This window comes from Pseudophryne corroboree, chromosome 1 (assembly GCF_028390025.1).
Source record: "Pseudophryne corroboree isolate aPseCor3 chromosome 1, aPseCor3.hap2, whole genome shotgun sequence".
Lineage (NCBI taxonomy): Eukaryota > Metazoa > Chordata > Amphibia > Anura > Myobatrachidae > Pseudophryne > Pseudophryne corroboree.
Window position 1 is genome coordinate 861,140,461 of NC_086444.1, and position 15,015 is coordinate 861,155,475.

A 15,015-nucleotide genomic window follows, 5' to 3' on the forward strand; every position below is an offset into this window, starting at 1 on the left:
CTAACCAAGCCCATAAAAGTTACAATCAAGGAAATACACACTGCGGACTAGTAAATCACCAGAAAGAAAAATGGTTTAGTAGTCGGTTAAACTATGGATGACGCAAATGGTTCCTGAGGTGTCATTTTAGCACATAGTCAAAATCTTACTCAACCGTGAAAGAGGCTTTATTTAGTAGCTCAAATAATATCTGCCTTACTATTGGTTTGCTCACATTTGTTTAAAGGTTTAGTTTTTTTTATACAGTTACCGGTACTTATTTTACTATAAGCATTAGACACTGATGTATGGAATAACTTTGCTTTTATGCTTATTTTTATCTTTGATTTTGAAAGATCTGTGCAAAAACAAGTTTCCATAGGCAATCCATTCCATAACACAATATCTGTAAACATCATCCATCCAGTGAATTTAATGTCACATGTCCTATGTTTTTCTTTAATTAATGCGGGTACAAGGAAATATATCATTGTAATGCATGACCTTCCATTTTTCAGAATATTGGAAAGAAGATGAGCTGTCAGGAATTCATTGCCAATCTCCAAGGGGTGAATGAAGGTAGAGATTTCCCACGGGGGCTTCTCAAGGTCAGTTCTGCTGTAGAAGGATTCTCAATCTTAGCACTACATGAGTTAGATCATCATGTCATCTATATCTGAATAGTCTCAATCTGTACATTATTACATATTGGGGCTGATGCTGAGTGGGCCACAATTGCACCCTAAATCACGGACTTCAAATATTTTCAATTAAAAATGCGCCATTGAGAACTGCAAGTATTGTAAGATGAGTGCAGGTCGACACCAGTAGCATATATGGCAGCTTTACGTTTGGCATGCTGTACTTCACATAGGTTTTGGAACATTTGTCTTGCTTGCTAAATGCACATTAGCTTTTAGGAGTCAATAAAATGTCTAGAAACTCTCTAATACACCAGATACAACTCTCTATTTCATGTCCAAACCAGAAAATTCTATAACACATACACAAACTCATAACATATACACAATCAATGAAGAAAAGCACCTACCAGCACGAGTGGTGCATTTGCAATTAGCCATTCACTGTTAGTGCTGGTGACAGTCTATGCCATCATCATCTGTTTGTAGCTGCTCTTAAGCATCTGCTAAATAAATATATTTGACAAGTGTTTATGTGTCTTTGTGCCAATCTCCATCTATTACGTGAACACGCCCCTTACTGTATTTGCACTAAAGTAGACTAGCAAACTGGCCTAGTTGTCACTCTGCATCAACCTCATTATGTTCTGTTATATACAGTATGTGAGATTAGCATCCCTTTAATTTGGTTACGGATTGTATTTGGGGACCCTGCTTTCATGTGTGCGAGTGTTTTTGGGCTGTAATGTGCATTATGCGTTTAGAGTATCATGAAAGCCAGCTTGACAGATTGATTGTTATGGTACAATATCTGTAATTTTTAGTACAAACCCACTGCAAACCAAGATATATATATATATATATATATATATATATATATATATATATATATATATATATTGATATATATATTTAGAAATATAACTACTGTATATGTCACAGATAACACACACACACACACACACACACACACACACACACACACACACACACACACACACAGATGTTGTCTTTGGTGAACTGTCGAATTGTTTAGAATGAGGCCGTACAAGCTAGTATGTCAGGCCAATTTGGTAGAAGAATACTCTGGGGCAGATGTATTAAACCTGGAAAAGTGATAAAGCAGTGAAAAATGCAAGGTGATAACGCACCAGCCAATCAGCTCCAATATGTAAATTTACAGTTAGGAGCTGATTGGCCGGTGCGTTATCACCTTGCACTTATCACTGCTTTATCACTTCTCCAGGCTTAATACATCTGCCAATCAGATAAGAAGGAACATTTAGGAAATGTCATTTAAATAGCAGGCCCATGAGTCGGCTCCCCAACCAATGAGTATTTAGAACATGATACAGCTTCTGCTTGCACAGAACGTCCACTATGCAAACATTGTTCAATTATTGGCCCATTTGAAGCCATTGTAAAGTTATGAGCACAAATATTCTACCTTTTTTTCATTTTAAAGAAGTGTTAGGATGTTATTTTGTGAAACTGACAGGAAACACTCTGTATCAAAAAGTTACATTGGTAATGTCAGTATAAGCCTGGAGTGTATATTTTGATTGATAAATTAAAGGTTTTGCCTTTAATTATTCATTACATTTAATATGTGAAATGCTCTATTAACTTTATATCTTATATTATGTATTTTGTATTTTTCCTTTAAGCAATGTGTACTATGAAAGTATCTTGTATTTTGTGTTACACAGATCCAAAAATATGTGCACTCTTAAACATACCATAAAGATGTGTCTGCAGTGAATATGATACTATCATAATCAATTCAAAGGGGGAGATTTATCAAATATCAGAGAGTGATAAAGTGGAGAAGTTGCCCATAGCCCCCAATGATCTTCTGTCATTTTTCCTTCACAGGGGTCTATTCATGAAGCAGTGAAAAGTGTGGAGAAGTAGCCTATGGCAACCAATCAGCATTGACGTAACATTTATAATTTGCATACTATACAGTTGTACGGTGCAACTGATTTATTACCATAGGTAACTTCTCCACAGGCTCGCTTCTCCACTCTTTTCATTGCTTCATGACTAGACCCCACAGTCTTTAAAATAACAGGAGCAGATTGGCTGGTACTTTCTCTCCACTTTCTCTCCAAGATTTGAAGAATTTCCTCAAAACTGGTATTGTTTAGGAGCAGACTTAACACTTAATAAAAAAACACATTTGTAAGGTGCTTGTAACCCCAAATAATGCTCATCTGAAATAGGTTTGCTTAACATTGTTTTAGCTTTGTTTTATGTTATCTGTCATTATTTATAATGGGTAGAGATTGGGTGCTGAATTGCTAATCACTACTATTATGGGGATTTCATGCCTCCTTTTCTTAGTAAACTATTCTATTGTTCCAAATATGTGTATGTATGCCACACCTTCTGTCCCACTATAGCCTTTATCACACAGGTTTTCTAACCTACAGTATATGCAGACTCATACAGTGTGTGTGCCCCATGGGATACACATGATGCCTATAGACGTTACTGCTAGCATTGTATGTGTGTGCTCCAATTTGGTCCACATTGGTCCTGGCTGACATGCCCATGTTTATTCCCCAAGAATAGACTGCTTGAATGCCCTGGAGTTCAATGTTCCAAATACAGGAAAATTATACTTGTTTGTCAGGACCTAATAATACATTTAACAATGAAAGAAAACCATCCGATCACCCTTTGTAACTTTGTACCTGTTATGACACGTCATTTGGTGAAAATGTTATATTGTAATGTACTGAATGAGATGAATGTTCTTTTTCTTCCACAGTGCAAACAGTAGGTTTATTGTTAGTATGCAGAGAGAGTGCTCACTGTGCTTTACTGAGCAGTTGCGGAAAGATATATGAACAATGCTCTTAAGTATCACTAAAATGCAAATATTTTTCTTTTCTTTTAAATATCCGTGAAGTATATTATTATTATTATTATCCTTTATTTATATGGTGCCACAAGGGATCCACAGCGCCCATTACACAGTACATAATCAAATGAGTAAACAGGAAACTGCACTTACCGTTCAATACAATATAGGACAGGTATAGAAACCAGGGGTTAGGTGCCATCAAAGGGAGTATGGAGTATAAGATAGTGTAAGTAAAAAAAGGAAAGGCACATGAGGAAAGAAGTCCCTGCTCTTGCGAGCTTACAATCTAAAATGTGAGGGACTAACAGATCGGGGTGAGACAAAAGGGGTAGACAGTGAGCATAGTCAAGAGGGGTAGGAGGAGAATTGGCTGGGTTTGGTGGAGAAGTGGGTCTTGAGAGCCCATAGTTTTGTAGAGAGGTGGAGAGTTAGATGGGGAGAGGTAGAGAATTCCAGAGATAGGGAGCCGCACGTGCAAAATCTTGTAGGTAGGAGTGGGAGGAGGTAATCAGTTGGCAGGAGAGACGGCGTGCATTAGCAGAGCGAAGAGGACGGGTGGGAATGTAAAGGGAGATAAGGTCAGAGATGTAAGAGGGAGAAGAGTGGGTGAGGGCTTTGTAGGTGAGTGTGAGAAGCTTGAATTGGATTCTGAATGGGAAGGGAAGCCAGTGAAGGTCCTGCAAGAGAGGTGATGTGGATGTAGTACGTTTGGTGAGGAAGATGAGATGGGCAGCAGCATTGAGGATATATTGGAGTGGAGGGAGGCCAGATAGGAGGAGATTTAAGTAGTCCAATCTGGAGATGACAAGTGAGTGGATGAGGGTCTTAGTAGCATCCTAGGTGAGCAAGGGTCTGATCCTGGAGATGTTTTTGAGATGGAAACGGCAGGTTTGTGAGAGGTACAGAATGTGTGGTTTGAAGGAGAGGGAGCAGTCAAGAATTACTCCAAGACATCGCACTTGAGGGCTAGAGGAGATAGTTGTGCCATCAATGGATAATGAAATTGTGGGAGGTGAGGTTATGTGGGAGGGAGGGAAGATGATCAGCTCAGTCTTAGACATGTTAAGTTTAAGAAAGCGCTGGGACATCCAGGAGGAGATAGCAGAGAGACGGTTGGAGATATGAGTGAGGAGAGCAGGGGAGAGGTCAGGGGAGGAAAGGTAGATTTCAGTATCGTCAGCGTAGAGATGCTATTTTAAGTCAAAAGAGCTAATGAGCTCACCTAATGAGGATGTGTAGAGAGTGAAAAGGAAAGGCCCAAGACAGAACCTTGGGGGACACCTACTGGTATAGGAAGTGGGGGGGAGGTGGAGTCATGATAGGAGACAGAGAAGGAACGGTTAGAAAGGTAGGAGCATAGCCAGGAGAGAGCAGTATCACGCAGACCAAGGGAGTAAAGGATTTGCAGGAGGAGAGGGTGGTCTACATTGTCAAAAGCAGCAGAGAAGTCAAGGAGAATAAGCAGAGAGTAGTGGCCCCTGGATTTAGCTGCAAGGAGGTCATTGCAGACTTTCGTGAGGGCAGTTTCAGTGGAGTGCAGAGGATGGAAACCAGACTGGAAAGGGTCAAGCAGTGAGTGGGAAGAAAGAAAGACAGTGAGGCTTGGCTCTATTCTATTAAGTGAGTTATATCACCCTTGGCACATCCCTTCCTCACTGACAGCAGGACATCCCTGCCTTACTGACATCAGCACATTCCTGCCTCACTGACAGCAGGACATCCCTGCCTCACTGACAGCAGGACATCCCTGCCTCACTGACAGCAGCACATGCCTGCCTCACTGACAGCAGCACATGCCTGCCTCACTGACAGCAGCACATGCCTGCCTCACTGACAGCAGCACATGCCAGCCTCACTGACAGCAGCACATGCCAGCCTCACTGACAGCAGCACATGCCAGCCTCACTGACAGCAGCACATGCCTGCCTCATTGACCACAGCACATCCCTGCCTCACTGACAGCAGGACATCCCTGCCTCACTGACAGCAGCACATGCCTGCCTCACTGACAGCAGCACATGCCTGCCTCACTGACAGCAGCGCATGCCAGCCTCACTGACAGCAGCACATGCCAGCCTCACTGACAGCAGCACATGCCAGCCTCACTGACAGCAGCACATGCCTGCCTCATTGACCGCAGCACATCCCTGTCTCACTGACAGCAGCACCCTCACTGTGTTTGTTCATTGAAAATAATTCAAATAAAACAGCCTAATCTGAACAATTTTTTAACTCCTATTATGTATCTGTTTCACAACAGGGACCATTTTATAAGATAGATATACTACTCTTGGGTGTCTGGTTGTGCTCTGGTATACATATGCCTTGTGTGTTTGAACACGAGGCAAAGGCGTGAGTATATGAGAGAGCGACCGCACATATAAACTGTAATTGTAGAGAATCCCTCCATACCTTATTCTGATATTGGGAGGTATAAAATATATATATACACACACATACAGTATGTATATATACAGTATGTATGTATGTATGTATATATGTGTGTGTGTGTTTGTGGGGGGGGGGGGGGGTCTGTGTTTATGCACCTACAGTACACACATTACTATGCAGCTATTACAACTACGCATAAGCAAGGTTTAAAATATTTCTAAAATGTTGTACTTGATTAATATTTTGTTTTCTTGTATGAGCTCCAGTCATTGTATATAGAACAAATATTGTAGCTATCGCATAAAAATACAGACTATGCCAGGAATAACATCCTGCTATTTAAATTTCCTAAAACATGCACGTATGGAATTTGGAAACCATATGGTTGAACTAAATTATTTATCATTGGATCAGATCTACATCTTTCCTATATTCTGAAGCTTATACACGGTACAAGCTTCATCCACAACATATCATGGCAGTCGTGTGACCATTGGTGTTTTGTAGCTTTTGCTTGTGACATTAAACTTGCATGTTGTGTATATAAATAGTTAGCCACACACTAATCGCACACTATGGGGATAATTCAGACTACATCGCTGCAGCGGCAGCAAATGCAGTCTCGATTACTTTGTGGAGTGCGCACGTGCACCCTGGGAGCCCAGTGAGATGCTATCAGCATCTCACTGGCTGAGATCGCCTCTGCCTGATTGACAGGCGGAGGTGGTCGTGGGGTGGGAGGGCTCGTGCCAACAGCATTAGAGTGCCGTTGGCGAGGCGCGGTCCGGACAACGAAGGTGTGTCCGGACCGTTGGGGGATGGGGGCGGTGGCTGCGTAACGTCACACTCAGGCACTGCAACCTGGAACACGGTGGGTAGCTCCCTGCCAGCGCGCAGGAGCTGCGCAGGCAGGGAGCTACTCGCAGGTACAAAAGCATCGCCGCCATGCAATGCTTTTGTACCTGTGCGGGGTGGTGCAGGGCCTGACATGTGGGGCGGACTAGCCCTGTGCTAGGTGTTCCCCCGCATGTCAGAGTAAAGATTGTAGGACCTAATCCAGACCTGATTACAGCCGCAAAATTGTTCTCTAATGGGCAAAAGATATAACGTGCAGAGAGAGTTAGATTTGGGTGGGGTGTATTTAAACTGAAATCTAAATTGCAGTGTAAAAATAAAGCAGCCAGTATTTATCCTGCACAGAAACAATATAACCCACCCCAAATCTGCCTCCCCTGCAGTGCACATGGTTTTGCCCAACTGCTAACAAGGGCCCTCATTCCGAGTTGTTCGCTCGTTCTTTTTCATCGCATCGCAGTGAAAATCCGCTTAGTACGCATGCGCAAAGTTCGCACTGCGACTGCGCCAAGTAACTTTACTATGAAGAAAGTATTTTTACTCACGGCTTTTTCTTCGCTCCGGCGATCGTAATGTGATTGACAGGAAATGGGTGTTACTGGGCGGAAACACGGCGTTTCAGGGGCGTGTGGCTGAAAACGCTACCGTTTCCGGAAAAAACGCAGGAGTGGCCGGAGAAACGGTGGGAGTGCCTGGGCGAACGCTGGGTGTGTTTGTGACGTCAACCAGGAACGACAAGCACTGAACTGATCGCACAGGCAGAGTAAGTCTGGAGCTACTCTGAAACTGCTAAGTAGTTAGTAATCGCAATATTGCGAATACATCGGTCGCAATTTTAAGAAGCTAAGATTCACTCCCAGTAGGCGGCGGCTTAGCGTGTGTAACTCTGCTAAATTCGCCTTGCGACCGATCAACTCGGAATGAGGGCCAAAATTCCTGCTGCGATCAACTCAGAATTACCCCCATGGTTTTGCCGATTAGATAACAATTTTGCTGCTGCGATCAGTTCTGAATTAGGCCATGTGTGCAATGTCATGTTTACATTCATTACACCCCTCTATATCGTGACTTTCCAATACATGCTTCTTTTTTGCTATTGAAATGAATTCATGCTTAGGGGGGCAGTTCAAATAGCCGCAAGGTTCTGTTACACCCTAATATTGAGGACAGGATCACCCCACTCATTTTTGCTCACACCTCATATATATGCAAGCAAACAACTAGCAAGGTTTATGTCCCATAATTGCCGCCCTTTATACATGTACCTGCATGTTGCATACCATGTGCTTAATACAATCTCCCATATACAGGTTGAGTATCCCAATTCCAAATATTCCGAAATACGGAATATTCGGAAATACAGACTTTTTTTAGTGAGAGTGAGATAGTGAAATCTTTGTTTTTTGATGGCTCAATGTACACAAACTTTGTTTAATACACAAAGTTATTAAAAATATTGTATTAAATGACCTTCAGGCTGTGTGTATAAGGTGTATATGTAACATAAATGAATTGTGTGAATATACACACACTTTGTTTAATGCACAAAGTTACAAAAAATATTGGCTAAAATCACCTTCCGGCTGTGTGTATAAGGTGTATATGTAACATAAATGCATTCTGTGCTTAGATTTAGGTCCCATCGCCATGATATCTCATTATGGTATGCAATTATTCCAAAATACGGAAAAATCTGTTATCCAAAATACCTCTGGTCCCAAGCATTTTGGATAAGGGATACTCAACCTGTACTGCTTTTACATCAAAATGACAGGTCGCACCTGGGATTTTGTAGCCGGCTCCAACTCGGATGCGACCCGGCTGAGACCCCTTTCAGACTGGCGTCAGGATCCGGCTTATTGCTGGGTCGGTGACATCACTGGTCACATGTGCAGTGCCAGTGCTAGGAGATGAGATCATCTGCTAGCACTGGGTCTTCCTATGCAGTAAACGGGTCCCGGTCGCATTGATCTGACTATCCATTTACACTGCACTGTGACCCTGGTCCTTCCCATGACCAACCCTGCAAGGTAGCTGGGTTGGATTCCTAGATCACTGGACCCAGGTTGAGCCGGACAGACAGAAATTCTGGGTTCATATGCTATAACGCAGGATTTTCTTGTCAGTGGAACAGGGGTATAACTTTTATCCCACTTCTGTTTGACATGACTTAACTGAAAATGGTTCCTTTTACTGTATGTGTTTTGATTTTGCAGGCTGAGCATAGCTTAAATAAAAAAGTGGTGTATTACTGGTCCATTTCATCAAAATGATGCTAAATCTTTCAGATTAGATTTTAATCTGTAGCTAGCAGAGCCATCACATCATTTATTTATGTTATAATTTTACACTGTAAGCATTTTGTGTGTGTTTTAGCTCCACAGTGTACAGTGTTGTTCTTATAGTGAATTACATAACTATGGGGGTCATTCCGAGTTGATCGCTAGCTGCATTAGTTCGCTGTGCAGCGATGAGGCAAAGAAAGGCACTTCTGCGTATGCGGCGCAATGCGCAAACGCGTCGTACAATTTTAAGGTCTAGCGATGCTTTTCAGTCGCACTGCTGGCCGCAGAGTGATTGACAGGAAGAGGGCGTTTCTGGGTGTCAACTGACCGTTTTCAGGGAGTGTTTGGAAAAATGCAGGCGTGGCTGGGCGTACGCAGGGCGTGTTCGTGACGTCAAAACAGGAACTGAACAGTCTGAAGTGATCGCAAGCGCTGGATAGGTTTTGAGCTACTCTAAAACTGCACAAAAAAAGTTTGCCGCCGCTCTGCAATCCTTTCATTCACACTTCTGCTAAGCTAAAATACACTCCCAGTGGGAGGCGGCATAGCGTTTGCACGGCTGCTAAAACTGCTAGCGAGCGAACAACTCGAAATGACCACCTATACCTGATGTGACTACTACCCTAAACAGACTTTCTTTCTGGGCTGGGACCTACATTACCATGATTATATTATCAATTAGCAACAACATCCAAGATAAAAAGTCCCATCAATTAAGCGCCTTCAGTTCAGCATTTAATCAGATAAACTGGCATTTCTATATGATTTTGGAATATAAAACTTCCATCAGTATTAATTCTGCATTTTAAACAAGTAAAGCTATATTTTATACAATGAGCCATTTTGATTGATGCGTCAAAGTATAGACAATGGAAGTAATTTACCAAGGTTTATAATAGTACTTCTGTTGTGCAGATACAGCTTGTGAGTCACTGTGCTCCTTGATTTGAGGTTACACCTAGATTTCCAGAAGGGTGCATGAGTTTTCAGAGGACAATTCCGAACATTTCAGAGGAGAAGAGGAGTAGCTGAGTGCAATGAACATTTTGCTATTGAAAGATATTAGAGGCATTATAGTTTTGCCTTGTTTTGAAGATCATTGCAGAGACCTTATTTGCACTGTGAGAGTATTATAATGAAATGAAAGAGTGAAGCGGGCTCATTTTCAGGCAGCTTGTGTACAGAGATGGACGCTAATGCAATTTCAAGTGAGATTTTCTCGGCTTCACATCTACTGATTTCAGCAAGTGAAGCTACCATCCAGAAATGAAAAGAGACGGCCACCGGAACTATCATAACTCATTCACAATTGTGTAACACTTGCCTATACGCAAGAACAAGGAACATCGTGCTTAAAGGTAACCCTATGGATATGCAGACTGGACACGGCAGTAGCAACGCAGGCGCCATGTTTTTGGGTGTAATAGCTTGCAGCTGGCGGCAGATATATGCTCTGAAAATAGCCATGACACTCCTGCGTTTTTGCAGCCACTCACCATTAACACAAACGGTCACTTCCTGTCAATCACTTTGCAATGTAAATTCTCATTGAGAACGGGATCGCAGCAGCACTTTGACGCTTGTGTAATACAATTGCAGCACCTTCGCAGTCTGCCCCGAATTGGTCATTGCATCCATCTCTGAATCAGGCCCAGTGTCAGCCTAAGGCCATTACCCATTTGCAAAAGGTCTTGAGCAGTTCAGAGCTGGTGGAGATCTGGATGTATCAGGATTGGCATGCGTGCACTAGGCATAACTGATGCCTCTTCCCTACAGGTGCTTCCCTCCCTCTTGTTTCTGAGCCTGTGTGGAGAAGAGTGGTGTCTACTTTTCATGGGAGTGTAGTGCTAGGCTTTAACCCCATAGCCCACCACTGCATGCCAAGCCCATTCATAACAGATGGGAGCTTCACAAGTAAGAAGCAGCTGGCTTATTGCCCTTACACACCACCAACCAGCGCTCAATCAATGTTCAGCGTGTGTTCTTGCATTATAACAATCTTGATGTGGCTACCATCCATTAGCTCAAGTGTGCTATTTTATTTTGATGGACAAGGAAAGGTCACAGTGCGTGGGTATGGGTCGTTGGGTCGACACAACTTAGGTCGATATTCATTAGGTCGACCACTATTGGTTGACATGCATTAGGTCGACAGGGTCACTAGGTCGACATGGTCACTAGGTCGGCATGTACTAGGTCGACAGGTCAGAAGGTCAACATGAGTTTTTTTTAAAAACTTTTTTTGGTGTTGTTTTTTTCCCAAAGTGACGGGGAACCCCAGTTAGTGCACCGTGTCCACTGCATGGCTCACTTCGCTCGCCATGCTTTGGGTAAGGTGCCTCACTCCGCTACCGATGCGCTCGGCACAGGTTACCGTTCCCAATTGTAGTCCATGTGGATCGTAAAGTATGAAAAAGTGAACAAATTGTAAAAAAGTGAAAAACGCATGTCGACCTTTTGACCTGTCGACCTAGTGCATGTCGACCTATAGTGGTCGACCTAATGACTTTCGACCTAAGTGGTGTCGACCTAATGACCGTATCCCGTGCGCACAGATTTCCTTGTCAATTATAATCAAGTAGCTTGTATAAGCAAAGAGAAAGATTGCATGTCATGAAGTGTGTTGCCTGAAATGACAGCAGTTTTACTAAAGCACAAATAAAAAAATCACAGTGACAGCACCTTCTTCATCAGACGTAGGGCTAACTCAACTGAGCAATGCATACACTAGATACACTAGAGCCGGAGGCACTCATGTAGACCTAAGGAGATCTAACATCCAGGATAGAGACTATGAAGTAAACATATATAGAATTATAATAGCAAATAAACTTTTCAAGCAGCCCATAGAAGCCGGCCATGGCTGATGATCAGACAGGGAGTGGCTTCCTACAGGAAGCCAGCTCTCTGCTAATTGCAGCCCAGCAGTCCCAAAGGGAGATAACACCTTCCAATGGGACTGCCTGCCCTACAGGTGACTGACAGGTAGGACTTTCAATAGGGAAGTCACTGACAGTCACAGTGTAGTCAGTGCAGTCAGGGACTGCAGCTGACTCACTCGCAGTTGTAAAGTTGTATTATTACTGTAAGAAGTAAGAACCACAAAATATTTCTTGGTGGTGGTTAGAGAAAGAATGGACTAATTTACATTTAATTCACTTTTGTTTTTGCCCATTTTGGGTAGATTTTATTTTCTATGACGTGTTTGCAGACTAATGGTATATTTCAATATTCACGGTATTCTAACATCCCCCACACAATAGTTTTGTCACTGGAGTCAGTGACACCCAGTGTGCTAAACAGTCCCCCCCTGCCCGACTAAAAAGGGGTGTGTGATCGCATGGAAAGAGGTATGCCTTCAGGGCAACCCTATTTTATCACTCCAGGGGCATAACCTGCATTCCTGGAGTTTTGTTGTTCTGTGTTATAGGCAAGTATATAAAAAATAAAAAAGGAAAGGAAAACCCTGAAGAGAATGATGTGATCAGTTTGCTTTTGATCTGTAGCTGCAGAATCACTTTTGTTTGTTAAAGTGGGAATGCCATGTCTTCAGAGCATTCGTCTCTTGTTCTCTTGTCTCACTACAGGTTGAGTATCCCTTATCCAAAATTAAAAATCCCACATTTTTGGGTCCCCTACTGAGATAATGACATATATATTATATATTATTATTATTATTATTACTACCAGTTATTTATATAGCTCACACATATTCCATAGCGCTTTACATAGAATATTTGGCCAGTCACATCAGTCCCTGCCCCAGAGGAGCTTACAATCTATATTCCCTACCACATGTACACGCGCACACATTCCCACTAGGGTTAATTTTGTTGGGAGCCAATTAACCTACCAGCATATTTTTGGATTGTGGAAGGAAACCGGAGCACCCGGAGGAAACCCACGCAAGTACGGGGAGAATATACAAACTCCACACAGTATGTGTATATATAGATATATTGTATAGATATATAATATTCTATATGTGTGTGTGTGTGTGTGTGTGTGTGTGTGTGTGTGTGTGTGTGTATGTGTTATTATCTCAGTAGGGGAACCAAAAATGTATGATTTTGGATAAGGGATACTCAACCTGTATTACAAATGAAGCATCCCCTGCTATTTCAGATGGTCAGGGTTTTTTTTTTAAACTTGTGTCCTAAATATAAACCAGTAACCTTGAGATTTTATAAACTGACATTAATATTTCAATTGTCAAAATCCATGTTATGTGACAGTAAACTCCTTAGCGATCTGCACATAGCATACTCCTAAGTCATTTATTTTATCTTAGTACCAGTGAAGTTCAAAGCTTGTGGAACAGGTATGGAACCATTTGATTAGAATAATGGGTACATCAATTAAGTTTGAAACAGTTGAGTTAAGTACAAGATGATTGAAATGAAAAATTTACACCAACATACAGGGAATATTCAGAGATGGACGTAGATCTTGCTTCTGTAGCAAGATCTGCGTTCATCTACTCACATGCTGGTGGCCACCCAGCACAGGGCAAAGCTGCCCAGCATGTGTGTGGTGCCGTCCCACGTTGCGTTCTCAATTTCTCTATCGTCCTAGTGGATGCTGGGGTTCCTGAAAGGACCATGGGGAATAGCGGCTCCGCAGGAGACAGGGCACAAAAGTAAAGCTTTCCGATCAGGTGGTGTGCACTGGCTCCTCCCCCTATGACCCTCCTCCAAGCCAGTTAGATTTTTGTGCCCGGCCGAGAAGGGTGCAATTCTAGGTGGCTCTCCTAAAGAGCTGCTTAGAGAAAGTTTAGCTTAGGTTTTTTACTTTACAGTGAGTCCTGCTGGCAACAGGATCACTGCAACGAGGGACAGAGGGGAGAAGAAGTGAACTCACCTGCGTGCAGGATGGATTGGCTTCTTGGCTACTGGACATCAGCTCCAGAGGGACGATCACAGGTACAGCCTGGATGGTCACCGGAGCCTTGCCGCCGGCCCCCTTGCAGATGCTGAAGTAAGAAGAGGTCCAGAATCGGCGGCAGAAGACTCCTCAGTCTTCTAAAGGTAGCGCACAGCACTGCAGCTGTGCGCCATTTTCCTCTCAGCACACTTCACACGGCAGTCACTGAGGGTGCAGGGCGCTGGGAGGGGGGCGCCCTGGGAGGCAAATGAATACCTATTTTGGCTAAAAATACCTCACATATAGCCTCCGGAGGCTATATGGAGATATTTAACCCCTGCCAGAATCCGTTAAGAGCGGGAGACGAGGCCGCCGAAAAAGGGGCGGGGCCTATCTCCTCAGCACACAGCGCCATTTTCCCTCACAGAAAGGCTGGAGGGAAGGCTCCCAGGCTCTCCCCTGCACTGCACTACAGAAACAGGGTTAAAACAGAGAGGGGGGGCACTAATTTGGCGATATGCTTATATATATTAAGATGCTATAAGGGAAAACACTTATATAAGGTTGTCCCTATATAATTATAGCGTTTTTGGTGTGTGCTGGCAAACTCTCCCTCTGTCTCTCCAAAGGGCTAGTGGGTCCTGTCCTCTATCAGAGCATTCCCTGTGTGTGTGCTGTGTGTCGGTACGTGTGTGTCGACATGTAGGAGGACGATGTTGGTGAGGAGGCGGAGCAATTGCCTGTAATGGTGATGTCACTCTCTAGGGAGTCGACACCGGAATGGATGGCTTATTTAGGAAATTACGTGATAATGTCAACACGCTGCAAGGTCGGTTGACGACATGAGACGGCCGACAAACAATTAGTACCGGTCCAGACGTCTCAAAAACACCGTCAGGGGTTTTAAAACGCCCGTTTACTTTAGTCGGTCGACACAGACACAGACAGGGACACTGAATCCAGTGTCGACGGTGAATAAACAAACGTATTCCTTATTAGGGCCACACGTTAAAGGCAATGAAGGAGGTGTTACATATTTCTGATACTACAAGTACCACAAAAGAGGGTATTATGTGGGATGTGAAAAAACTACCATAGTTTTTCCTGAATCAGATAAATTAAATAAAGT

At 43.1% G+C, this 15,015-nt stretch overlaps 1 protein-coding gene across 5 annotated transcripts in view; it reads left to right on the forward strand.

Moving 5' to 3' along the window:
- The window catches only part of PSD3 (pleckstrin and Sec7 domain containing 3), a 1,004,314-nt gene that overhangs the window by 606,817 nt on the left and 382,482 nt on the right, over positions 1 to 15,015 (forward strand). For all 5 annotated transcript variants that reach the window (XM_063919992.1, XM_063919993.1, XM_063919994.1 and 2 more), the window contains one exon: positions 498 to 587. In XM_063919992.1, the coding sequence (XP_063776062.1) occupies positions 498 to 587 (90 nt within the window). The remainder of the gene's footprint in view (positions 1 to 497; positions 588 to 15,015) is intronic.